The 24,269-nt window shown below is 48.3% G+C and overlaps 3 protein-coding genes across 33 annotated transcripts in view; all 3 read right to left on the bottom strand.

The window, feature by feature from the left end:
* The window catches only part of LOC148404765 (janus kinase and microtubule-interacting protein 3-like), a 35,481-nt gene extending 23,078 nt beyond the window's left edge, over positions 1-12,403 (bottom strand). For 5 of the 11 annotated variants that reach the window (XM_088392544.1, XM_088392536.1, XM_088392571.1 and 2 more), the window contains exons 1-4: positions 11,826-12,403; positions 9,674-9,839; positions 9,473-9,550; positions 7,526-7,614 (exon numbers count right to left, since the gene is read on the bottom strand). The gene's annotated coding sequence lies outside the window, so the exon portion shown is untranslated. The remainder of the gene's footprint in view (positions 1-7,525; positions 7,615-9,472; positions 9,551-9,673; positions 9,840-11,825) is intronic. The other 6 variants (XM_088392529.1, XM_088392557.1, XM_088392525.1 and 3 more) reach the window with 3 other exon arrangements.
* LOC148404766 (janus kinase and microtubule-interacting protein 3-like) lies at positions 11,404-17,394 on the bottom strand. Of its 2 annotated transcripts, none has more exons than XM_088392619.1 (15): positions 16,289-17,394; positions 16,134-16,204; positions 15,893-15,997; positions 15,448-15,748; positions 15,170-15,232; positions 14,985-15,083; positions 14,660-14,899; positions 14,480-14,545; positions 14,350-14,418; positions 14,196-14,273; positions 13,906-14,139; positions 13,701-13,826; positions 13,250-13,331; positions 11,602-11,644; positions 11,404-11,481 (listed from the first exon to the last, which is right to left on the bottom strand). In XM_088392619.1, the coding sequence occupies exons 4-12, from the start codon at positions 15,514-15,516 to the stop codon at positions 13,710-13,712; spliced, it is 1,035 nt and encodes a 344-aa protein (XP_088248745.1). In that variant the 5' UTR covers positions 15,517-15,748; positions 15,893-15,997; positions 16,134-16,204; positions 16,289-17,394; the 3' UTR covers positions 11,404-11,481; positions 11,602-11,644; positions 13,250-13,331; positions 13,701-13,709. The 2 variants fall into 2 exon arrangements, with proteins under 2 accessions (XP_088248745.1, XP_088248752.1); XM_088392626.1 differs by having other exon boundaries at positions 11,408-11,481; positions 11,602-11,648.
* A 1,554-nt stretch (positions 17,395-18,948) lies between these two features.
* Positions 18,949-24,269, bottom strand: part of LOC148404767 (janus kinase and microtubule-interacting protein 3-like) — a 105,552-nt gene continuing 100,231 nt past the window's right edge. For 18 of the 20 annotated variants that reach the window (XM_088392480.1, XM_088392352.1, XM_088392378.1 and 15 more), the window contains 3 exons: positions 22,112-22,445; positions 21,923-21,999; positions 18,949-21,455 (listed from right to left, as the gene is read on the bottom strand). The gene's annotated coding sequence lies outside the window, so the exon portion shown is untranslated. Of the gene's footprint in view, positions 21,456-21,922; positions 22,000-22,111; positions 22,446-22,469; positions 22,500-24,269 lie in introns of all 20 variants that reach the window. The other 2 variants (XM_088392370.1, XM_088392372.1) reach the window with 2 other exon arrangements.

Genomic DNA, 24,269 nt, shown 5'->3' on the forward strand with positions numbered 1-24,269 from the left:
TGGTGTTGTTCAGTGCGGCATGGTGTTGTTCAGTGCGGCATGGTGTTGTTCAGTGCGGCATAATGTTGTCCAGTGCGCCATAATGTTGTTCAGTGCGGCATGGTGTTGTTTAGTGCGGGATGGTGTTGTTCAGTGCAGGATGGTGTTGTTCAGTGCGGCATGGTGTTGTTCAATGCGGCATGGTATTGTTCAGTGCGGGATGGTGTTGTTCAGTGCGGCAAGGTGTTGTTCAGTGCGGCATAATGTTGTTCAGTGCGGCATGGTGTTGTTCAGTGCGGCATGGTGTTGTTCAGTGCGGCATGGTGTTGTTCAGTGCGGCATGGTGTTGTTCAGTGCGGAATGGTGTTGTTCAGTGCGGCATGGTGTTGTTCAGTGCGGGATGGTGTTGTTCAGTGCAGGATGGTGTTGTTCAGTGCAGGATGGTGTTGTTCAGTGCAGGATGGTGTTGTTCAGTGTGGCATGGTGTTGTTCAATGCAGGATCGTGTTGTTCAGTGCAGCATAATGTTGTTCAGCTCAGCATGGTGTTGTTCAGTGCGGCATGGTGTTGTTCAATGCGGCATGGTGTTGTTCAGTGCGGGATGGTGTTGTTCAGTGCGGCATGGTGTTTTTCAGTGCGGCATAATGTTGTTCAGTGCAGCATGGTGTTGTTCAGTGCGGCATGGTGTTGTTCAGTGCGACATAATGTTGTTCAGTGCGGCATAATGTTGTTCAGTGCGGCATGGTGTTGTTCAGTGCGGCATGGTGTTGTTCAGTGCGGCATGGTGTTGTTCAGTGCGGCATGGTGTTGTTCAGTGCAGGATGGTGTTGTTCAGTGCAGGATGGTGTTGTTCAATGCGGCATGGTGTTGTTCAGTGCGGGATGGTGTTGTTCAGTGCAGGATGGTGTTGTTCAGTGCGGCATGGTGTTGTTCAGTGCGGAATGGTGTTGTTCAGTGCGGCATGGTGTTGTTCAGTGCGGCATGGTGTTGTTCAGTGCAGGATGGCGTTGTTCAATGCGGGATGGTGTTGTTCAGTGCGGCATGGTGTTGTTCAGTGCAGGATGGTGTTGTTCAGTGCGGCATAATGTTGTTCAGTGCGGCATGGTGTTGTTCAGTGCGGCATGGTGTTGTTCAGTGCGGCATGGTGTTGTTCAGTGCGGCATGGTGTTGTTCAGTGCGGCATAATGTTGTCCAGTGCGCCATAATGTTGTTCAGTGCGGCATGGTGTTGTTTAGTGCGGGATGGTGTTGTTCAGTGCAGGATGGTGTTGTTCAGTGCGGCATGGTGTTGTTCAATGCGGCATGGTGTTGTTCAGTGCGGGATGGTGTTGTTCAGTGCGGCATAATGTTGTTCAGTGCGGCATGGTGTTGTTCAGTGCGGCATGGTGTTGTTCAGTGCGGCATGGTGTTGTTCAGTGCGGCATGGTGTTGTTCAATGCGGGATCGTGTTGTTCAGTGCGGGGTGGTGTTGTTCAGTGCAGGATGGTGTTGTTCAGTGCAGGATGGTGTTGTTCAGTGCGGCATGGTGTTGTTCAATGCAGGATCGTGTTGTTCAGTGCAGCATAATGTTGTTCAGTGCAGCATGGTGTTGTTCAGTGCGGCATGGTGTTGTTCAATGCGGCATGGTGTTGTTCAGTGCGGGATGGTGTTGTTCAGTGCGGCATGGTGTTTTTCAGTGCGGCATAATGTTGTTCAGTGCAGCATGGTGTTGTTCAGTGCGGCATGGTGTTGTTCAGTGCGACATAATGTTGTTCAGTGCGGCATAATGTTGTTCAGTGCGGCATGGTGTTGTTCAGTGCGGCATGGTGTTGTTCAGTGCGGCATGGTGTTGTTCAGTGCGGCATGGTGTTGTTCAGTGCAGGATGGTGTTGTTCAGTGCAGGATGGTGTTGTTCAATGCGGCATGGTGTTGTTCAGTGCGGGATGGTGTTGTTCAGTGCAGGATGGTGTTGTTCAGTGCGGCATGGTGTTGTTCAGTGCGGAATGGTGTTGTTCAGTGCGGCATGGTGTTGTTCAGTGCGGCATGGTGTTGTTCAGTGCAGGATGGTGTTGTTCAATGCGGGATGGTGTTGTTCAGTGCGGGATGGTGTTGTTCAGTGCAGGATGGTGTTGTTCAGTGCGGCATGGTGTTGTTCAATGCGGCATGGTGTTGTTCAGTGCAGGATGGTGTTGTTCAGTGCGGCATGGTGTTGTTCAATGCGGCATGGTGTTGTTCAGTGCGGCATGGTGTTGTTCAGTGCGGCATGGTGTTGTTCAGTGCGGCATGGTGTTGTTCAGTGCAGCGTAATGTTGTTCAGTGCGGCATGGTGTTGTTCAGTGCGGCATGGTGTTGTTCAGTGCGGCATGGTGTTGTTCAGTGCGGGATGGTGTTGTTCAGTGCGGCATGGTGTTGCTCAGTGCGGCATGGTGTTGTTCAGTGCGGGATGGTGTTGTTCATTGCGGCATGGTGTTGTTCAGTGCGGCATGGTGTTGTTCAGTGCGGCATGGTGTTGTTCAGTGCGGCATAATGTTGTTCAGTGCGCCATAATGTTGTTCAGTGCGGCATGGTGTTGTTCAGTGCGGGATGGTGTTGTTCAGTGCAGGATGGTGTTGTTCAGTGCGGCATGGTGTTGTTCAATGCGGGATCGTGTTGTTCAGACGTCATCTGATGGCGCCGCGGATGGCTGCCACGGTGAGTCGCTCTCTGTTTCTTTGTCTTATTTTGTGTGTTTTCTGCGTCTTCTGCTGTCCATCCCGGATCACTTTTACTAGAGAAGCACTGCTAAACATCGGTCAGTCTTCTTCTGGTATTTTCTCTCCTGTTTTCTCTGATTCAGACTGTTTGTCGGAGATTTTAGCCGGAGCGGCGGTGCTATACAAGCTAGCGCGACGGCGGCGACGCGGAAAACGAGCCGGAGCCCTCGTAAAGCTGAGGCAGAAAGGGTTCCGTTCTGCCCTACCGTCAATTCATCTGGCGAATGTCCGCTCCCTGGCGAACAAGATGGACGAACTGCTGCTCCTCACTTCAAGGAACACGGACTTCAGCAGATACGCCGCGCTGTGTTTTGTTGAAACGTGGCTTAGCGAACGAACCCCCCACCACGCCATGGAGTTAGCTGGGTTTCGGCTAACGCGTGCAGATCGCAGCGCGGAGCTCTCCGGAAAATCAAAGGGAGGTGGTCTCTGTTTCTACATTAATGAACGTTGGTGTACCGATGTCATGGTGTTGAAAGAGTTTTGCAGCCCTCTCCTAGAAACACTTTTCATAAACTGCCGGCCGTTCTATTCACCACGGGAGTTCTCCTCGATCGTCATGGCTGCTGTTTACATCCCACCACACGCACGTGCGAGTGAAGCCACGCAGATGCTGGCTGACCAGGTGACAGACATGGAGAAACTTCTACCAAATTCACTAATCATTGTTCTGGGTGATCTTAACAGGGCGAACCTCGCACACGAACTCCCCAGATACAGACAGCACATAACGTGTCCCACCAGAGGGGCACAGACACTGGACCACTGCTACACCGTAATTAAGGATGCATACCACTCTGTGGCTCGTGCAGCTTTAGGACTCTCGGACCACTGTCTAGTTCATCTGATCCCTGCCTACAGACAGAAACTAAAAACTTCTAAGCCTGTGGTAAGGACTGTCAGGAAGTGGACAGTGGAGTCAAGGCAGAACCTCCAAGCCTGCTTTGACTGCACCGATTGGAGAGTTTTCGAAGCTGCAGATTCAGACTTGCATGAACTCACTGACACTGTCACATCATACATCAGTTTTTGTGAGGATCTGTGTGTGCAGACTAAGACCTTCTGCACGTACAACAACGACAAACCTTGGTTTACACCGAACCTTAGGAGGCTGCGCAAAGTCAAGGAGGAGGCCTACAGGAGCGGCGACCGGGACCTGTTCAAGCAGACCAGAAACACACTGAACCGAGAGGCCAGGAAAGCCAGGAGGTGTTACGGGGAGAGCCTGGAGAGACACCTCTCTGCCAATCCTGATCCCTCAACAGTGTGGAAAGGCCTGCAGAGCATCACGGGCTTCAAGAAACGAACACCCCGTCCTGTGGAGAGCCCAAGGCTCGCTAACCAGCTAAACAGGTTCTACTGCAGGTTTGATCGGTCTTCCCACACAACGGGACTTCCTGCAGCACAATCCACATACTCACCTCCCCCCACAACTGCTCTGTCCACACCTCCATCACCGTGGTCACCGACTCTCTCTCTTGCAGAGGCCGCGCCCGCACTCCAGATTCGCGAGGAGGAAGTGCGCCAGATGTTCCGAAGACAAAAGATCAGGAAGGCACCGGGCCCAGACGGCGTGTCACCTTCCTGCTTGAAAGTTTGCGCTGAGCAGCTGGCGCCCACCTTTGCACGGATCTTCAATCGTTCCCTGGAGCTGTGTGAGGTGCCCGCGTGCTTCAAGAGCTCCACCATCGTTCCAGTGGCCAAGAAGCCCGCCATCACAGGTCTGAATGACTATAGACCTGTTGCACTGACATCTGTGGTCATGAAATCTTTCGAGAGGTTAGTGCTGAACCACCTGAAGGATGTCACGGGCCCCCTGCTGGACCCCCTCCAGTTTGCCTACCGGGCAAACAGGTCGGTGGATGATGCGGTCAACATGGGTCTGCACTACATCCTGCAACACCTGGACACCCCAGGAAAGTACGCCAGGATCCTGTTTGTGGACTTCAGCTCGGCGTTCAACACCATCGCTCCTGACATCCTCCAACAGAAGCTCATCCAGCTCGCGGTGCCTGCCTCCACCTGTCAGTGGATCACCAGCTTCCTGACCAACAGGAGACAGCGTGTGAGGCTGGGGAGCATCACATCTGACACTCTGACTACCAACACTGGAGCCCCTCAGGGGTGCGTCCTCTCCCCACTGCTCTTCTCCCTCTACACCAACGATTTCTCCGCAAGTGACTCTTCTGTGAAGCTCCTGAAGTATGCAGACGACACCACTCTCATCGGACTGATCCAGAACGGTGATGAGACTGCATACAGACAGGAGGTGGAGCAGCTGGTCCACTGGTGCAGCCAAAACCACCTGGACCTGAACCCGCTCAAGACCGTGGAGATGACAGTGGACTTCAGGCGAGGCCCTTCACCACTTTCACCCCTCACTATCCGCAGTAATACTATTCTCTCATCAGACACCTTCAAGTTCCTGGGAACCACAATCTCTCGGGACCTGAAATGGACCGGCCACATAGACTCTGTCCGGAAGAAGGCCCAGCAGAGGCTGTACTTCCTGAGACAGCTCAAGAAGTTCAACCTGCCGCGGGAGCTGCTGAAGACCTTCTACACTGCCATCATCCAGTCTGTCCTCTGCACCTCCATCACTGTCTGGTTTGGATCGGCCTCCAAACAAGACAAGCACAGACTGCAACGGACAATAAGGACTGCAGAAAAGATAATTGGAATCAACCTCCCATCTATTCAAGACTTGTACCTGACCAGGACCAGGAAACGTGCAAGTAACATCTCAACAGACCCTTCGCACCCAGGTTGCAGCCTGTTTGAACTACTCCCCTCCGGACGCCGTTATAGAGCTCTGTACACTAAAACCAGCAGACACAGAGACAGCTTCTTCCCCCAGGCTGTCGCTCTGATGAACTCACACCACTCTTAGAGTCTCAGAGTCATTACTGTGCAATAACATCCTGCTTTCCACACCTTTTTTGTTTACACTGTTTGTACTATGTGTCCTCTCTGCATCCATTGCAGCCTGGTCATCCTAGAAGAGGGACCCTCCCATCTGTGGACTTTTCTCAAGGTTTCTCATTTCCCATAGCTGGAGTTTTGAGTTTTCCCTTGCCCTCTTGGGAGTTTAAGATCTGGGGATGCTTGAGAATATCTTTCGTTCTTCACATGTGCTGAGTGTTGTTGTTAGTCACCTAAATGTTGAACAGAGGCTGTGATTCACCGAAGTCAAATTCCTTGTTTGGCACGCTCAAACATGGCGAATAAAAAACTCTTGAATCTCTTGAATCTTGAATCTTCAGTGCGGCATGGTGTTGTTCAGTGCGGCATGGTGTTGTTCAGTGCGGCATGGTGTTGTTCAGTGCGGCATGGTGTTGTTCAGTGCGGCATAATGTTGTTCAGTGCGGCATAATGTTGTTCAGTGCGGCATAATGTTGTTCAGTGCGGCATAATGTTGTTCAGTGCGGCATAATGTTGTTCAGTGCGGCATAATGTTGTTCAGTGCGGGATGGTGTTGTTCATTGCGGCATGGTGTTGTTCAGTGCGGCATGGTGTTGTTCAGTGCGGCATGGTGTTGTTCAGTGCGGGATGGTGTTGTTCAGTGCGGCATGGTGTTGTTCAGTGCGGCATGGTGTTGTTCAATGCGGCATGGTGTTGTTTAGTGCGGCATGGTGTTGTTCAGTGCGGGATGGTGTTCAATGCGGGATCGTGTTTTTCAGTGCGGCATGGTGTTGTTCAGTGCGGCATGGTGTTGTTCAGTGCGGCATGGTGTTGTTCAGTGCGGCATGGTGTTGTTCATTTCGGCATAATGTTGTTCAGTGCGGCATAATGTTGTTTAGTGCGGCATGGTGTTGTTCAGTGCGGGATGGTGTTGTTCAGTGCGTTATAATGTTGTTCAGTGCGGCATGGTGTTGTTCAGTGCGGCATGGTGTTGTTCAGTGCGGCATAATGTTGTTCAGTGCGGCATAATGTTGTTCAGTGCGGCATGGTGTTGTTCAGTGCGGCATGGTGTTGTTCAGTGCGGGATGGTGTTGTTCAGTGCGGGATGGTGTTGTTCAGTGCGGCATGGTGTTCAATGCGGAATGGTGTTGTTCAGTGCAGGATGGTGTTGTTCAGTGCAGCATGGTGTTGTTCAGTGCGGCATAATGTTGTTCAGTGCGGCATGGTGTTGTTCAGTGCGGCATGGTGTTGTTCAGTGCGGCATGGTGTTGTTCAGTGCGGCATGGTGTTGTTCAGTGCGGCATAATGTTGTTCAGTGCGGCATGGTGTTGTTCAGTGCGGCATGGTGTTGTTCAGTGCAGGATGGTGTTGTTCAGTGCGGCATGGTGTTCAGTGCGGGATGGTGTCTTTCAGTGCGGCATGGTGTCGTTCAGTGCGGCATGGTGTCTTTCAGTGAGGCATGGTGTCGTTCAGTGAGGCATGGTGTTGTTCAGTGCGGCATGGTGTTGTTTAGTGCGGCATGGTGTTGTTCAGTGCGGGATGGTGTTGTTCAGTGTGGCATGGTGTTCAGTGCGGCATGGTGTTGTTCAGTGCGGTATCGTGTTGTTCAGTGCGGTATCGTGTTTCTCAGTGCGGTATCGTGTTGTTCAGTGCAGTATCGTTGTGTTGTTCGTATTGTGTTGTGTTGTTCGTAATGTGTTGTGTTGTTCGTATTGTGTTGTGTTGTTCGTATTGTGTTGTGTTGTTCGTATTGTGTTGTGTTGTTCATATTGTGTTGTTCATATTGTGTTGAGTTGTTCGTATTGTGTTGTGTTGTTCGTATTGTGTTGCCTTTAACACTTAGCCTCTAACACTTAGCCTCTAACACTTAGCCTCTAGCATCTAGAAGGTAAATAAATAGGAAGGAAGGACTCACCGGTGACGTCTTCGCCCACGTCCAAGCGTTGTACTTTGTATTTTCATCCTTCTGACAGTGGAAAACATAGCCAACAAACACCGTGGAACCTAAACGAATGAAAGAAAACTATCATTTGGCCACAACCAACATTCACAGATACAACACAATGTGACGTGCGGGGTTGAGGTTAAAGGTTGAGTGAAGGGCCCTCGTTTTAAACTACTTTTTTGAAAAGGATTGGGAACAAGTAAGACGTATTTAATTTATTTAATGGGAAGTAGTAAGAGCTATTGAATTTAATCTATGTATTATATTCTATTGTATTGTATTCTGTTGTATTCTTTTGGATTGTATTCACACTAACCCCACTAAAACTTCAGCCCACAAAAACTCGCCTCTGGCGCCTAGCCTCTGGCACTTAGCCTCTAACACTTAGCCTTTAACACTTAGCCTTTAACACTTAGCCTTTAACACTTAGCCTTTAACACTTAGCCTAGAAGGTGAATAAATAGGGTTAAAGGTTGAGTGAAGGGACCTCGTTTTAAACTACTTTTTTGAAAAGGAGTGGGAACAAGTAAGACGTATTTAATTTATTTAATGGGAAGTAGTAAGACTTATTAAATTTATTTAATCTACTTTTCTTCCCAGGCAAAATTTGATGTGCTGCAATTCCAAATTTCCAAAGTGAATGAAGGAATGAAGTCCTTTAAATTATGATTTTGTATAAATACTAGGCATTAACACAAAATCGACGGCACAAAATGGGCAGACTTTACTTGTTTGAAAAGGACTGGTTACAAGACAGACTTTTTTAATTTATTTAATGGGAAGAAGACTTATTTAGTTTAACTGATCTATTTTTGTTCCCTGGCAAAATTCGATTTGCTGCAATTCCAAATTTCCAAATTGAATGAAGGAAAGAAGTCGTTTAAATTATGATTTTGTTTAAATACTAGGCATAGACACAAAATCTACGGCACAAAATGGGCAGACTTTACTTGTTTGAAGAGGACTGGTTACAAGACAGACTTTTCTGATTTATTTAATGGGAAGAAGACTTATTTAGTTTATTTAATCTATTTTTGTTCCCTGGCAAAATTGGATTTGCTGAAATTGTATTTTGCCAAATCTTGCCTTGAGACCTGATAGGAAGTATTAAACGCTTAGTTAAATCAATACAAGTTGGTAATAAGAGCGAGTAATGTTGGTTGAACCGATGAATGAAGGTTGAAAGCAATTTAAATTATGACTTTGTATAAATACTAGATATTAACAGAACATCTACTGCGCGAAATGGGCAGAGTTTACTTGTTTGAGAAGGAGTGGCTTATTCAAAACTAAGATTTATTTAATCTGTTTGTTCCCAGGCAAAATTGGATGTGATGCAATTCCAAATTTCACCACATGATGGTGCCCAATTTTGACTTCATAGGACATATTAAACACTTAGCTTGTTATTATGTTCAAGGTAATCAGATTTGTTTATTATTCTAATGGCCTCTTCAAAACTATTCTGGATTACTACTTTGGATCTATTCTACATTACTTGGCAACAACATACTCTGTAACAGATTAGGCAGTATAATCATATCTGTTAACTTGAGAGTGCCCACACTCAATCTACTTATCGTGATGTGTTAAATCAATTACTGTTAGACATTATTTGTCTGATAATCTACCAAATCTTTGAATTGAAGAATTTGTGATTTAATTAATAGCTTGTTGTTATGTTAAGGGTAATCAGACTTGTATATAATTCTAATGGCCTTCTTTTGAAAACTATTCTGAATTACAACTTTGGATCTTATATTACTTTGCAACAATCTACTCGGTGACAGATTAGGCAGTATAATCACATATGTTAACTTCAGTGCCCACACTGTATTTATTTATGGTTATTTGTTAAATCAAGTACTGTTAGACATGAAATAGGAAGTGTTTAACATAAATGTTATGGCTACTCACTATTGTAGCTCGCTCCTGGTCAATGATACGAGCCTCTTTTTGCAGTGGAAAACTTGCAGCCAACAAACACCGTGGAACCTAAAGGAATGAAATTAAACATTAACATTTCGCCTCGACCAATTTTCACACGTACAACGCAACGCGGCTACACTTCTGCTATTACAAACGTAAATCTCCTTAAACACAATGAGTGTTACTTACCGTGTACGCTCTAGACGGTCCAGTTGCAAGCAGAAAATAAAGATATTTCTGTTGATAATCGTCGCTGCTCAGTGGCTCACGGCCATCGCGCCAACAGATTTGAATCGGAGGTTCGGGCAATTACGTCATATCCGCGGCACATGACTGCGACGTAATACCCGCTTATCTGAAACGGCAGTTAAAAGTAGAGTTACATCAAGTTTTCTTGGAACCTAAACGAATGAAAGAAAACTATCATTTGGCCACAACCAACATTCACAGATACAACACAACGTGTGGGGTTGAGGTTAAAGATTGAGTGAAGGGCCCTCGTTTTAAACTACTGTTTTGAAAAGGAGTGGGAACAAGTAAGACGTATTTAATTTATTTAATGGGAAGTAGTAAGACTTATTAAATTTATTTAATCTACTTTTCTTCCCAGGCAAAATTTGATGTGCTGCAATTCCAAATTTCCAAAGTGAATGAAGGAATGAAGTCCTTTAAATTATGATTTTGTATAAATACTAGGCATTAACACAAAATCGACGGCACAAAATGGGCAGACTTTACTTGTTTGAAAAGGACTGGTTACAAGACAGACTTTTTTAATTTATTTAATGGGAAGAAGACTTATTTAGTTTAATTGATCTATTTTTGTTCCCTGGCAAAATTCGATTTGCTGCAATTCCAAATTTCCAAAGTGAATGAAGGAAAGAAGTCGTTTAAATTATGATTTTGTTTAAATACTAGGCATAGACACAAAATCTACGGCACAAAATGGGCAGACTTTACTTGTTTGAAGAGGACTGGTTACAAGACAGACTTTTCTGATTTATTTAATGGGAAGAAGACTTATTTAGTTTATTTAATCTATTTTTGTTCCCTGGCAAAATTGGATTTGCTGAAATTGTATTTTGCCAAATCTTGCCTTGAGACCTGATAGGAAGTATTAAACACTTAGTTAAATCAATACAAGTTGGTAATAAGAGCGAGTAATGTTGGTTGAACCGATGAATGAAGGTTGAAAGCAATTTAAATTATGACTTTGTATAAATACTAGATATTAACAGAACATCTACTGCGCGAAATGGGCAGAGTTTACTTGTTTGAGAAGGAGTGGCTTATTCAAAACTAAGATTTATTTAATCTGTTTGTTCCCAGGCAAAATTGGATGTGATGCAATTCCAAATTTCACCACATGATGGTGCCCAATTTTGACTTCATAGGACATATTAAACACTTAGCTTGTTATTATGTTCAAGGTAATCAGATTTGTTTATTATTCTAATGGCCACTTCAAAACTATTCTGGATTACTACTTTGGATCTATTCTACATTACTTGGCAACAACATACTCTGTAACAGATTAGGCAGTATAATCATATCTGTTAACTTGAGAGTGCCCACACTCAATCTACTTATCGTGATGTGTTAAATCAATTACTGTTAGACATTATTTGTCTGATAATCTACCAAATCTTTGAATTGAAGAATTTGTGATTTAATTAATAGCTTGTTCAGGGTAATCAGACTTGTATATAATTCTAATGGCCTTCTTTTGAAAACTATTCTGAATTACAACTTTGGATCTTATATTACTTTGCAACAATCTACTCGGTGACAGATTAGGCAGTATAATCACATATGTTAACTTCAGTGCCCACACTGTATTTATTTATGGTTATTTGTTAAATCAAGTACTGTTAGACATGAAATAGGAAGTGTTTAACATAAATGTTATGGCTACTCACCATTGTAGCTCGCTCCTGGTCAATGATATGAGCCTCTTCTTGCAGTGGAAAACTTGCAGCCAACAAACACCGTGGAACCTAAAGGAATGAAATTAAACATTAACATTTCGCCTGGACCAACATTCACACGTACAACGCAACGCGGCTACACTTCTGCTATTACAAACGTAAATCTCCTTAAACACGAGTGTTACTTACCGTGTACGCTCTAGGCAAAATTGGATGTGATGCAATTCCAAATCTATCTGAAACGGCAGTTAAAAGTAGAGTTACATCAAGTTTTCTTTTTTAATCAACACAATCATTTACAACCGTTGACCAGAAAGAATCGTCGAAATTCGACGTCCCCCACAAACGCCACGCTCACTCGCTTTTCAGGGCAACAAAAGTACTTCTTTTTAAAAACGATGAGTTGTACTTACCGTGTACGCTCTGGACGGTCCAGTTGCAAGCAGAAAATAAAAATATTTCTCTTGTTAGTCGTATGTTACCATCCGCTGTGTCTTTGTCAACATCGCCGCCATTTTCCTACTTCCTGCTGCGAGCCACGCCCACGGATTTAAATTTGGGCGGAAGCTCTTTCCATTGGCGTCGTTTTCGCGTATAGCAAATCCGATTGGTTGGGAAGGGGGCACGGTTATGCAGCCGAGGGGTCCTGTGATCGGTGGGATGTAAAGTAGGCGTCGACGTCACGTCCGCGTCACGTGACCACGACGTGGCAGACGTCATATAGCAACCGCTGTTTTGTTTAGTAGACTTACAGTTGTTATGCATTGACATAATGGCGCACACACCAAATAGATTTAAATAAATTAAATAATTCTTCTGCCCACTCTCTTTTAAACAAGTTAACTCTCCCCGCGGATTTGAATTCCGGCGAAAGTTACGCCCATCGACGTCACGTATGTCACGTGACCACGACGTGGCAGATGTCATATAGCAACCGCTGTTTTGTTTAGTAGATTTACAGTTGTTATGCATTGGCATAATGGTGTGCACTCAAAATAGATTTAAATAAATTAAATATTTCTTCTGCCCACTCCCTTTTAAACAAGTTAACTCTGCCCACGTCCATTGACGTCTTGTCTGCGTCACGTGACCACGACGTAGCGACGTCATATAGTAACCGCTGTTTTGATCAGTAGACTTAGTTATTATGCGTTGACATAATGGCGCACTGGTTAGCATGGCCACCTCTTAAGCATGATGTCGCGGGTTCGACGCCTGATCAATGTTAGCATGGAGTGAGCTGAAGTGCATGGCGCTGAAGATTTGAATCTTTGAAATGCGCTGAGGTCTGACATATCAGGCAGAATGGTTTGCCATCACGTTCAACAAAAAATAGAAACTTTCCCACTCTGATTAAAACGTCCTGCGTTCATCTACGTATTTTCGTTTTGCTGTGCATCTTTTCCCTGCCATTTCGAGAGCCCAATTGACACTCATAGTTTAAAGAAATGTGTTTGCCCATCCTACTTTGTGGAATTTCACCACATGCGCTTTTGACCAAAATACCAAATTGAACTCAAGTGAAGCCAACACGCACAACCCCCCCCCCCCCCCCCCCCACACACACACACACACACACACAAATGTTGATATGAACATAAAAGAGCCGCATGCGGTTCGGGAGTTGCGGCTTGGCCAAACCTGTACTATACAACTTTATTTGTATAAAATTTTCACAACAGCTGTCACACAAACAAAGCGGGAAAAACCGAAGACGTGCGTGTTCCGCCCACGCTGGATTTATTTGCACCTTTGAAAAGACACCGTATTGCCGCAGATGTGGCAAAGAGTACTTTTGGGCATCTGAGACGGAAGGATGTCCAAAGCATCACGTCACCTGCTCTGGTAGGCATGGTGGTGGGACGTTGAGGTCAACCGCTTTGGGGTTGGCTGAATCTTTGATCGCAGGATGCCACACACTTGAAGACAGAAGCAGAAAAGCAGAGCTAAATGCAAAATGTACTCACCGGTGACTCCAATTTTTTTCCCCCCTGAAGAAACAGCTGGACGGGTGGCCCCGGCTGGCCAGTGGGACTCTTGTTATTCTGACCCTTTTTAGTGCGCGTTTGGGGCAACAACCGTTTTTTGTGGCGCTCTTTTCTGGTTCAAAAGTGCCCTGCATGTGAATTTGCTTTTCCTGCCTTCTGATTGGATGAGCGCCGGTGTGACGCGGTGCCTCTGTCACCGTGGCGGGGGGTATACGTTGGCATCGGAGCGTCTGCCAACGTCTGAGACCGGCTGGCAGTGTATCGGAGGTGTCGAGTGCGGTGCCGATGGAGCTCACTCACCAGCTGGTGTTAGGGCCACAGAATGAAGGCCAAGGAGAAGAATAGAAAGAGAAACAGAAACTTCTCCTCCAATTGTTTGATTTGTCTCTTCTGAGCTTCGATGAATTCTTTCAGCTCTTTGTTCCTCTAGGACGGACAAATGGAAAGTGGCATTCAAAAGCCAGTAAGCGTGCAAGTAAGTGCCGGGCTGGCTTTGGGCCCTTACCTGTTGCGCGCTGTGCAGCAGATCCATTCTCTCTTGGAGGATGCAAGCGTCGCGCTCCCTCAACTCGCACATCAGGGCTCGCTTCCATTGGTCCACGGCGCTCCTAAGCTCTTCTCTCTGATCCGCCGTCAGCACGTCATTCACGCCAGCGTGGCTGGCTTTTTCGCCGTCCGTGGCGGGGCAGTCCCGCTGCGGTAGCGCCTCGTACAACATGGCCTCCAGCTCCAGGATCCTCTGGGCCGCAATCCTCGTCCATCAGTGGTCCGGCGGGAGATTTGAGGGCGGCTTACCTTATGAGCCTGGTCCATGGAACACTTCCTGAAGTCCAACTCTTCATCCAGGTAGCCCTTCTGCTTGCAGAACATATCCTAGCACAGCTCAAGGTCAGAATTGTTGGGGCACATTGCCGGAGTTCCCCTTGGCTGATGTCGCGTGTCTGTCTACCTTCTCACTTTCAATGTCCAACATCTTCTGTTGAAGTGCTGACTTGGTCACTTTGATGTATTCTAACCACTGAGGAAAGGCTGCTGTCACATAAGCAGAATGCGAGAGCGTGCGTGGACGTGCGCGTTACCTTCTCGGCTAGGGTGAGAAGGGTCCTGGCGTGAATCACGACCACCTGCTCCTCGTTGGTGAGATTCTGCAAGAGCCCAAAGGCACAGCGTCAACAAGCTTCTTTCAGCGCAAAGCCTTCCAAAAGTCACATTTGAGCCGCCGAGTCTCGTGGAGTGCGAACATAAGGAGTTCGACATACACTTACGGCGTTATAGCCCAGGATGTCCAGCTTCTTCATCAGATCACTGATGACGATGTCCGGGGGAAAGGCGCAAGGAGCAATGTAAGGTGTTCTGGGACCTCGGGTTAAGGTTAGGGTTGCGAGGGACGCCTTACGTACGCTCACGCCCTCGGCCTCGCAGTAGATCTGCAAAGGGCTGAGGCCGTCTGGGAAACGGACTTGCAGAAACTTCAAGACGGGGGAGCGCCACTCCCTCTCCTGAAAGGCAGAGGCATGCATCCGTCCGTCCGTCCGTCCGTCCGTCACATCTCTGGCCTCAACACGCTTGTGCGAGTCTTCCCACCTCCAGCTCCAGGATGCGGAACTCAAGCAGTTCGTTTTGGTCTCGGATATCCTGGATGTGCTCTTTCAGACGCGCTTCTTCCGCCTCCATCCGCCTGACCTGAAAAGACAGTCAGACCTCATCTGCGGGGCTTCCCGACAGGTGTGACGCCAAGCGACTCCGCCCAGCGCCTTTCTTTCCGTCACCTTTTCGGCCAACTGCTGATTGCTCTGACGCAGCAGCTGCTTCTCCTCCACCCACTTGACATTCTAGAAGAGACAAACGCGTGGACAGCTTTGGAATGTTGTGTCATTTTCATCCACAAATTCTTTGGTTGACTGGAAAATGACATTTGCTTTTCTCCGCATTTTCCCAGCCACGTTCGGGGGGGGGGGGGGGTTGGTCCAGTAATGCCAGACGGATGAGTGACTGAAGAATGTAGCTATTTTGTCTGAGAAAAAGGTGTGCTCATTGATGAGCTTACCTGTCCTTGTTGCTTCAGCGCTGACTCCAGATCTGCTACTTTGCTTTGATAGTGACCCATTTCTACCATCAGCTTTTCTCTGGTCTGAAAGGAGGCTCCTCCTCCTCCTTTCAGACCAGAGAACACCCGAGGCTGGGTGAGAACGGGGAGGCTGCGACCCGGCCGGGGGTTGCGGGAAGGGGCGCCACCTTGATCTCCTTCTCGGCGTCGTAGTCCCCTTCGCTGGTCTGGGCTAGCAGAGCGTAGGCTCGTTGCAGCGCTTGATATTCTTGCGTCAGCTGGCGGTAGCGAAGCTCCGCCTCTTCATGCACACACCAATGCAACACAGCACTAGTACCAGAATCAGTCAGACCGGCGACAAAGCACCCGCGACGCAAAGACGAGTCCGATTCCAGGCTGAAGAGGAATGTTTGGTGCCAATACGCTGGCAGAAATGGCGGGCTACCTCTTCGGGTTCCGTGTCGGGGGTTCTGTCGGTGTGAAAAGACAAGGACGATCCGTCCGAGTCCACCAACACGTCTTCGTCGTAGCCGTAAAATGTTTCGATGACCTGCGGGCGCGGAAGCAAACATCTCTCTGAACAAACTGAAGCGACACCTCACGATGAATCGACGAGAGGAACGATAGCGAGAAAAAGGCCATTTCATCTTGCGCAAAACCAAGCAGCCGCAAACAAACAGACTCACCTTGCAGGACCTCACGCTTTGTTCCTCCTCAGAGATTCTCGACGTCGGTATCGTAGCAGCAAATCTCTCTCCTGTGGACACAAATAATCCGCCTTTGAGATTCTTTGGATGCAAAGGGAACGAACGGCTCCGGCGCAGAAACAAACGCGACTCACAATGACATTTCTGACATGAGCTCCTGTCTCCAGAGCCTGAAAAACACGTCACCGGCGATGATTGGAGGGACGCTCGTCTTTTCCAAAAGTGACAACTACAGGGTGTGTCAGGGTTTTCCAGATTATCTTTATCGTATCATTGTGTTGCTTTGACTTTGACTGCGACCTGTAATAAATAATATTATTTATCCTTTATTTATCCCTATCGCTTATCCCTTCCTACACAAAGTCGTAAAACACCCCTTGCTATGTTTTGACTAGAGGTCAAGGGCTTCCTCTATTCAATCCACTCTTACACCCACCCTGTTTCTCTTAATTAAAATGCTCGTGCAGGAGCCGAGAGTCAGACTTCATTCGTACAACGGATGGACTCTCCACCTGCAGGTGTCCAAAAGAACTTACTTGTCTCCCGTGTGGTTCTTGCAAAATAAGTTGGAGCGAGCGCAACTCTAACAGGGTGCATTTTGCCACTAGCTGCCTACGGACAATGACGTCGCGCTCGCGGCTCATGGTTGACGGGCTGAGCAGCCGGGCAAGTCCGTCGTTTTCAGCGCACAGCGAGTGGCAAAGGCGCTGACAAAACGGGAGCTTTGAGCTGCTGAAAACGGCAAAACAAGTCTAAAGCGTGTTCAAACGCGTGCGCACAATGCTCCTGCTTGAAAGGTCGGAATTTAAGGGGCCAATTTTTTGGATGGCGGCCGCCGGCCAAGCTTTGGACGGAAAAGGTTTCCTGGCGACAGCGAGCGAGCGCGGCGCTGCCGTACGTGCACCGAGTCGCCTGCCTGAAGACCTTGGACAAGTCGTCGATGATGTGCCGCTGCTCCACAACTTGAAGGAACTCCATTTCACCGTCCTGCTGGCCGCAACCGCGGTCCAGGTCATTGAGCGAACTAGGCCTTCTCTGTGGAACACAAATGCAGTGGACTCTGTTGGCACGCCGCCGTTGTCCGCGTCGACTTACCAAGCTTGCCATCTCCTCGTTCTCCTGGGTGACAAAGCGCACTTTGTTTTCAAGGCGACACAGCACCAGCGAGAGTTCTTCATTCTTCCTGCTCAGGCGTTTGTTTTTGTACAGGAGTGGCAGAAACTGGCTTTCTGTTTCTCTCAGTCGCTTTAGCTGCAAGCATGAAGTGCGGGATGTGAAAGACGCACAACACGCGGGCCAGAACGTATCCATTCCTTTTGCATCGGTTTGAACGGAATCGTGGCTTTGGCTCCCAATAAAAGACATCTACCAGGCAACCGACTCGCCGCGCCGCTCAACTAATAAGCAAGCGCAATGGGTGCCTCGCTGGATGGCGCGCATCAAACGTAGCGCAAACCTTCAAGCGTGCCGTCAATAAATTACCAGTTCATTGCGCTCTTCAGAAAGCAGGGCGTTTCGATCCTCCGGTTTCCTGATGACTGCGCTGAGCTCAGCGATTTTCAGATGAAACCGTCGCGTGTCCCGATCCTCCTGAGACTGAAAACGCCCCGCAACACACACACACAAGCACTCGTTCAAAGTTCAAAACTGTTTTTGTGCTACCTTCCTCCAGCAACGAACTAAGTCATGCGTACTGCAAGTGTGTGATGAGGTGGCTTACGCAATGAAGAGGATTGCTAGTAGCGGCGTTGACCCCACTTCCAGGGTAGTTTAGGCCCGCCCTTTGGGAATCCCTCAGGGCAGCGATCTGCTGCTCGGCAGCCTGAGTCTGCAGCTGAAGGCGGTGGACGTGGCCGGCCCCAGGGCTTCATCCAAAACACTAACCGCTCTGTCTTTCAGCTTGATCTCATCCGTCTGGATGTACAAACGGGGAGCGCTCAGGCAGGCGGGCAAACTCATTTGCCAGAATTGTGACAAAAACAAAGAGAGCAACCGGCCAATTTTTTTCTTGAATCGACTAGAACACCTTTGCTGTGACAAAAGCGAAGCGAGCAACCGGACATTTTCTTCTTGTGAAATAGAATAGAATAGAATGCCTTAGGTGTCATTGCACTGCAGGTATACAACGAAATTGGGAACATAGCCACGCACCGCGCATCTGATCAGTCCTACCAGTCGGCGGATCTCCCTCTCGCAGTCTCTCTTGGTTCGGCTCAGCTCCTCCCGATGCTGGTGATGAGCCGATCGGAGCTCGGCCGCTCGGGACTGCCAGGCCTGCTGGGCCGCTGCCAGGGCTTCTTCCGCGCTCCTGGTGGAGGCGACACCGCTCGGTCTCCCGACACCGCCGCGTCTCCTCCACCTCCGCCAGCAAAGCGCCCCCCCTCCTCACCTGAGCAGACATTGCGCCACACCGGGCCGTTGAGACCGCAACGGAGCGCCGCGACGCTTACTGAGGACAAGCTACACAATACGGTAGCGGCCGCATCGAAGCCCGACGTGGCGTGCGGATAGTCAGACACGGATAGAGCGGATCACCTTGTCCATGGAGCCGTCCCTCAGGCTGAGGACCAAGGCATTCAGTCGCTGGATCTCTCCATCTTTGATTTTGATCACTCTCATCAGCTCCATTTCATGCTGCCGCAGTAATGTCTCCCTGGTAATGGCTAACTCTTTCTGCTTCTCCTCATGGAGTTTGCTTTTGAGTTCCGTCATGGTGGCGGTGGCACGGTGGTGCTCCGCCCGCAGGTCCTGACTTCTCTCTCTCTCCAGACAGCTGACCTGACATGACTTAGACTTAGACTTAGACAAACTTTATTGTCATCTTGTCTGCACATGGTGCATACAAAACGAAATTCCGTTGCATACGTCTTACAACAAAGTAGTGATATTGCAGTTGAATAGAAGTAACATATCCTATGACAATATATATATATACATATACTATATATATATATATATATATATATTAAAAATAAGTATAAAGGTCAGCAGTGATAATTATGCAATAGTGCAAGTAGGCAAAACAGTATTCAAGAGTGTGCAGAGGAATGCTAAACCATGTATTAAACTTCTATTTAAAGGGTTTATACAAGTTCAGTAAAGTTGGTAGTGCGAGATAGTGCAAGATAGAGGTCCGTAGTGTCATAAAGTACAGTTCTGTGAATGTGTGATGCAGAGTTCAGTTTAGAGCTCAACAGTTCTAGTGTTCAACAGTCTGATGACAGCAGGGAAAAAGCTGTTGCAGAACCTGGTGGACCTGCAGCGGATGCTGCAAACCTCTTCCCAGAGGGCAGCAGGGAGAACAGTCCATGGTGGGGGTGTGATGGGTCATTGATGATGTTACGGGGACGGGACATGCAGCGCTGAGATGAAATGTCCTGAATGGAGGGAAGAGGAGCCCCTATGATCCTCTCTGCTGTCCTCACCACTCTCCTCACGTTCTTCCAATCGGAGGCGGTGCAGCCTCCACACCACACAGAGAGACAGCTTGTCAGAATGCTCTCTATGGTGCTCCTGTAGAACGTCCTCATGATGGGTGGGGGCAGGTGGGCTCTCCTCATCCTCCGCAGGAAGTACAAGCGCTTCTGTGCCCTCTTGACCAGTGCCGTAGTGTTCATAGTCCAGGTGAGGTCTTCTGTGATGTGGACCCCCAGGAATTTGGTGGTGCTGACCACCTCCACAGCTGAGCTGTTGATGATCAGTGGAGCGTGGTGAGGCTGTTTTTTCCTGAAGTCGACGATGATCTACTTCATCTTCTCCTCATTCAGGATCAGGCTGTTTTCTCTGCACCAGCCCACCAGCTGCTCCACCTCCTCTCTGTAGTCCAGGTCGTTGTTGTCTCTGATGAGCCCCACCACCGTTGTGTCGTCTGCTGACTTCACGATGTGATTGGTGGTGAACCTGAGGACGCAGTCGTGTGTCATCAGGGTGCACAGCAGGGGGCTCAGGACGCAGCCCTGAAGGGAGCCTGTGCTGAGGGTGATGACATCAGAGGTGTTCTGTCCGACCCGGACTGACTGAGGTCTGTTGGTGAGGAAGTCTAGCAGCCAGTTGCGAAGGGGGGTGTTGAAGCCCAGGTGTTCTAATTTTCCTACCAGATGCTGTGGGATGATGGTGTTAAACGCTGAGCTGAAGTCCAGGAACAGCCTCCGCACATGGGTGTTCTTCTCCTCCAGGTGAGCCAGGCTCAGGTGAAGAACGGAGGAGATGGCGTCCTGAGTGGAGCGGTTTTGCCGGTCGGCAAACTGGAACGGGTCAAATAATAGGGGGAGTCTGGAAACGATGTGACCTTTAAGCAGCCTTTCGAAGCACTTCATCATAACCGGAGTCAGTGCAACAGGCCGGTAATCATTAAATGAGGTGATTTGAGGTTTCTTCGGCACCGGAATGATGGAGGCAGTCTTAAAGCACGCCGGCACTGTGGCTTGGCCCAGCGAGGTGTTAAAAATGTCTGTGATGACCCCAGCCAGATGACTTGCACATTCCCTGAACACACGCCCAGGAATGTTGTCGGGGCCAGGGGCCTTACAGGGGTTGACTCTCCTCAGGGTCTTCAACACATCGGCGGAGTCAAGGCAGAGTACCTCCTCTTCCTGATGGGGGACAGTTTTAACTGCTGGAGTGCCGTTTAGTGCCTCGAACCTCCCAAAGAAGTTATTTAGACCATTTAGAAAGTCAGCATCAACTACACCCACCGGGGGGGGGGGAGGGTGAGTTGTAGTCTGTAATCGCCCGTATGCCTTGCCACATACTCCTGATGTTTTTGACGTCGTGGAAACGATCCTGAAATTTTCGACTGCGGTCTCGCTTCGCTATCCTGATGGCACGGTTCAAGTTGGCTCTCGCTGTCCTCAGTGTCTCCTTGTCGCCAGACTTGAAGGCAGAGTTCCGCGCTCGTAGCGTTTGACGTACCTCCTCAGTCATCCAGGGTCGTTGGTTGCCCCGGGTGATGATATTCTTAGTGGTGCTGACGTCCTCGGTGCATTTGTTGATGTAGGCTGACACAGTCATGGCACACGCATGTCTAATCTACATCGGGAAAACTGGGAGGGAGGGAGGCAGGCAGGGAGGCAGGCAGGGAGGCAGGCAGGGAGGCAGGCAGTGTCTGTCTGTTGAGGTTTTCACCTTGTTCTTCTCCTGCTGAAGTTCTAACTGGACGTCCATCAGTTTGGTTCTCAGCTCGTCATTGGCGGCCTGAAGGGCGTCCGTTCGCTCCGCCTTGGCCCGCCCTGCCGGAGCTCGTTTGGACATCTCTTACTCGAGTCTCGCCCGGTCGTCAGTCAGAGATCACAACATTTGTACCTGGAGAGCACAAACGCAGCGCTGTTTTCCACTGGCTTCGAACTCAACTTCAATCGGTACCGTAACTTACAACATCATAAACATAGAACTAGCTTGACTTATTCATTGAATAAATGCATTTGGTTCTTCAAAACTGCATCACGCAACATAGCGTGACCGAGACGGCCGTTATCCACCTGCGTGAAGTTATTTGGTGAAATGAATGAGATGTTTAAGACACCATCGTTCTGTCTCTATGTAGATGAAGGGAAATAATCGATTGCTGAAGGTCCAAAGGTGTTGTGTTAAACAAATAAACATATTAGTGATTAGTGACATATTTGTGATAAACATATTAGGCAGGATAATCACATATGTTAACGTGACTGCCCACACTGTATTTATTTATGGTTATTTGTTAAATCGAGTACTGTTATACATGAAATAGGAAGTGTTTAACATAAATGGAAGACGAAAGGGGTACTCACCATTGTAGCTCCTGCTGGTCAATGATACGAGCCTCTTCTTGCAGTGGAAAACATACAGCCAACAAACACCGTGGAACCTAAAGGAATGAAATTAAACATTAACATTTAGCCTCAACCAACATTCACAGATACAACGCAACGCAAACTACACAAACGTAAATCTTTTTAAACACAATGAGTTGTACTTACCGTGTACGCTCTAGACGGTCCACTTGCAAGCAGAAAATAAAGATATTTCTGTTGATAATCGTCGTGTTTGTATCCGGTGTCTCGCTCAAGGCCATTGCGCCCACAGATTTGAATTTTGGCGAGAGTTCAGCCTATTGACGTCATTTCCGCGGTGTAATACCCGCATATCTGAAACGGCAAAGTTAAGAGTAGAGTTAAATAAAGTTTTTAGTCAACGCAATAATTTACAACCGTTGACCAGTCGAAATAATCGTCGAAATTTGGCGTCTGTGGCTGGAAGCAGACGCCGAGTTCGACATTCCTCCCAAACGCCACACTCCCTCGCTTTTCAGGGCTAAAAAAAAACAGTTGTAATTACCTTGTACGCTCTAGACGGTCAAGTTGCAAGCTGAAAACAAAAATATTTGCCTTGTTAGTCATCGTGTTACTAACCGCTGTGTCTTGTTTGCCAGAATTGCCGCTTTCCTACTTCCTGTTGCAAGCCACGCCCACGGATTATAATTTTGCCGTGAGTTCCGCCTATTGACGTCATGTCCGCGTCACATGACTGCGACGTAATATTATCTAAAACTGTTTGTGCGGTATTGTGTTGTTCTGTGCGGTATTGTGTTATTCTGTGCGGCGTCGTGTTGTTCTGTGCGGCGTCGTGTTGTTCAGTGCGACGTCGTGTTGTTCAGTGCGGCATGGTGTTGTTCAGTGCGGCATGGTGTTGTTCAGTGCGGCATGGTGTTGTTCAGTGCGGCATAATGTTGTTCAGTGCGGCATAATGTTGTTCAGTGCGGCATGGTGTTGTTCAGTGCGGCATGGTGTTGTTCAGTGCGGCATGGTGTTGTTCAGTGCGGCATAATGTTGTTCAGTGCGCCATAATGTTGTTCAGTGCGGCATGGTGTTGTTCAGTGCGGGATGGTGTTGTTCAGTGCGGCATGGTGTTGTTCAGTGCGGAATGGTGTTGTTCAGTGCGGCATGGTGTTGTTCAGTCCGGGATGGTGTTGTTCAATGCGGGATCGTGTTGTTCAGTGCGGGGTGGTGTTGCTCAGTGCGGGATGGTGTTGTTCAGTGCGGCATGGTGTTGTTCAATGCGGCATGGTGTTGTTCAGTGCGGGATGGTGTTGTTCATTGCGGCATGGTGTTGTTCAGTGCGGCATAATGTTGTTCAGTGCGGCATGGTGTTGTTCAGTGTGAAAAGGTGTTGTTCAGTGCAGGATGGTGTTGTTCTGTGCGGTATTGTGTTATTCTGTGCGGCGTCGTGTTGTTCTGTGCGGCGTCGTGTTGTTCAGTGCGACGTCGTGTTGTTCAGTGCGGCATGGTGTTGTTCAGTGCGGCATGGTGTTGTTCAGTGCGGCATGGTGTTGTTCAGTGCGGCATAATGTTGTTCAGTGCAGCATGGTGTTGTTCAGTGCGGCATGGTGTTGTTCAGTGCGACATAATGTTGTTCAGTGCGGCATGGTGTTGTTCAGTGCGGCATGGCGTTGTTCAGTGCGGAATGGTGTTGTTCAGTGCGATATGGTGTTGTTCAGTGCGGGATGGTGTTGTTCAATGCGGGATCGTGTTGTTCAGTGCGGGGTGGTGTTGTTCAGTGCAGGATGGTGTTGTTCAGTGCAGGATGGTGTTGTTCAGTGCGGCATGGTGTTGTTCAATGCAGGATCGTGTTGATCAGTGCAGCATAATGTTGTTCAGTGCAGCATGGTGTTGTTCAGTGCGGCATGGTGTTGTTCAATGCGGCATGGTGTTGTTCAGTGCAGGATGGTGTTGTTCAGTGCGGCATGGTGTTTTTCAGTGCGGCATAATGTTGTTCAGTGCGGCATGGTGTTGTTCAGTGCGGCATGGTGTTGTTCAGTGCGACATAATGTTGTTCAGTGCGGCATAATGTTGTTCAGTGCGGCATGGTGTTGTTCAGTGCGGCATGGTGTTGTTCAGTGCGGCATGGTGTTGTTCAGTGCGGCATGGTGTTGTTCAGTGCAGGATGGTGTTGTTCAGTGCAGGATGGTGTAGTTCAATGCGGCATGGTGTTGTTCAGTGCGGGATGGTGTTGTTCAGTGCAGGATGGTGTTGTTCAGTGCGGCATGGTGTTGTTCAGTGCGGAATGGTGTTGTTCAGTGCGGCATGGTGTTGTTCAGTGCGGCATGGTGTTGTTCAGTGCAGGATGGTGTTGTTCAAT

This window comes from Syngnathus floridae, chromosome 1, assembly GCF_059516105.1.
Source record: "Syngnathus floridae isolate MCC-2025c chromosome 1, RoL_Sflo_1.0, whole genome shotgun sequence".
NCBI classification, from domain to species: Eukaryota; Metazoa; Chordata; class Actinopteri; order Syngnathiformes; family Syngnathidae; genus Syngnathus; species Syngnathus floridae.

Excerpts from the sequence above, each read along its gene's own strand:
- LOC148404766 (XM_088392619.1), bottom strand. The coding sequence starts at position 15,516 with ATGGTAGAAATGGGTCACTATCAAAGCAAAGTAGCAGATCTGGAGTCA. Across the intron at positions 15,084-15,169 it reads ATCAGCAGTTGGCCGAAAAG|GTCAGGCGGATGGAGGCGGA; the intron begins GTGACGGAAAGA and ends CTGTCTTTTCAG. Across the intron at positions 14,900-14,984 it reads TCCGCATCCTGGAGCTGGAG|GAGAGGGAGTGGCGCTCCCC; the intron begins GTGGGAAGACTC and ends TCTGCCTTTCAG.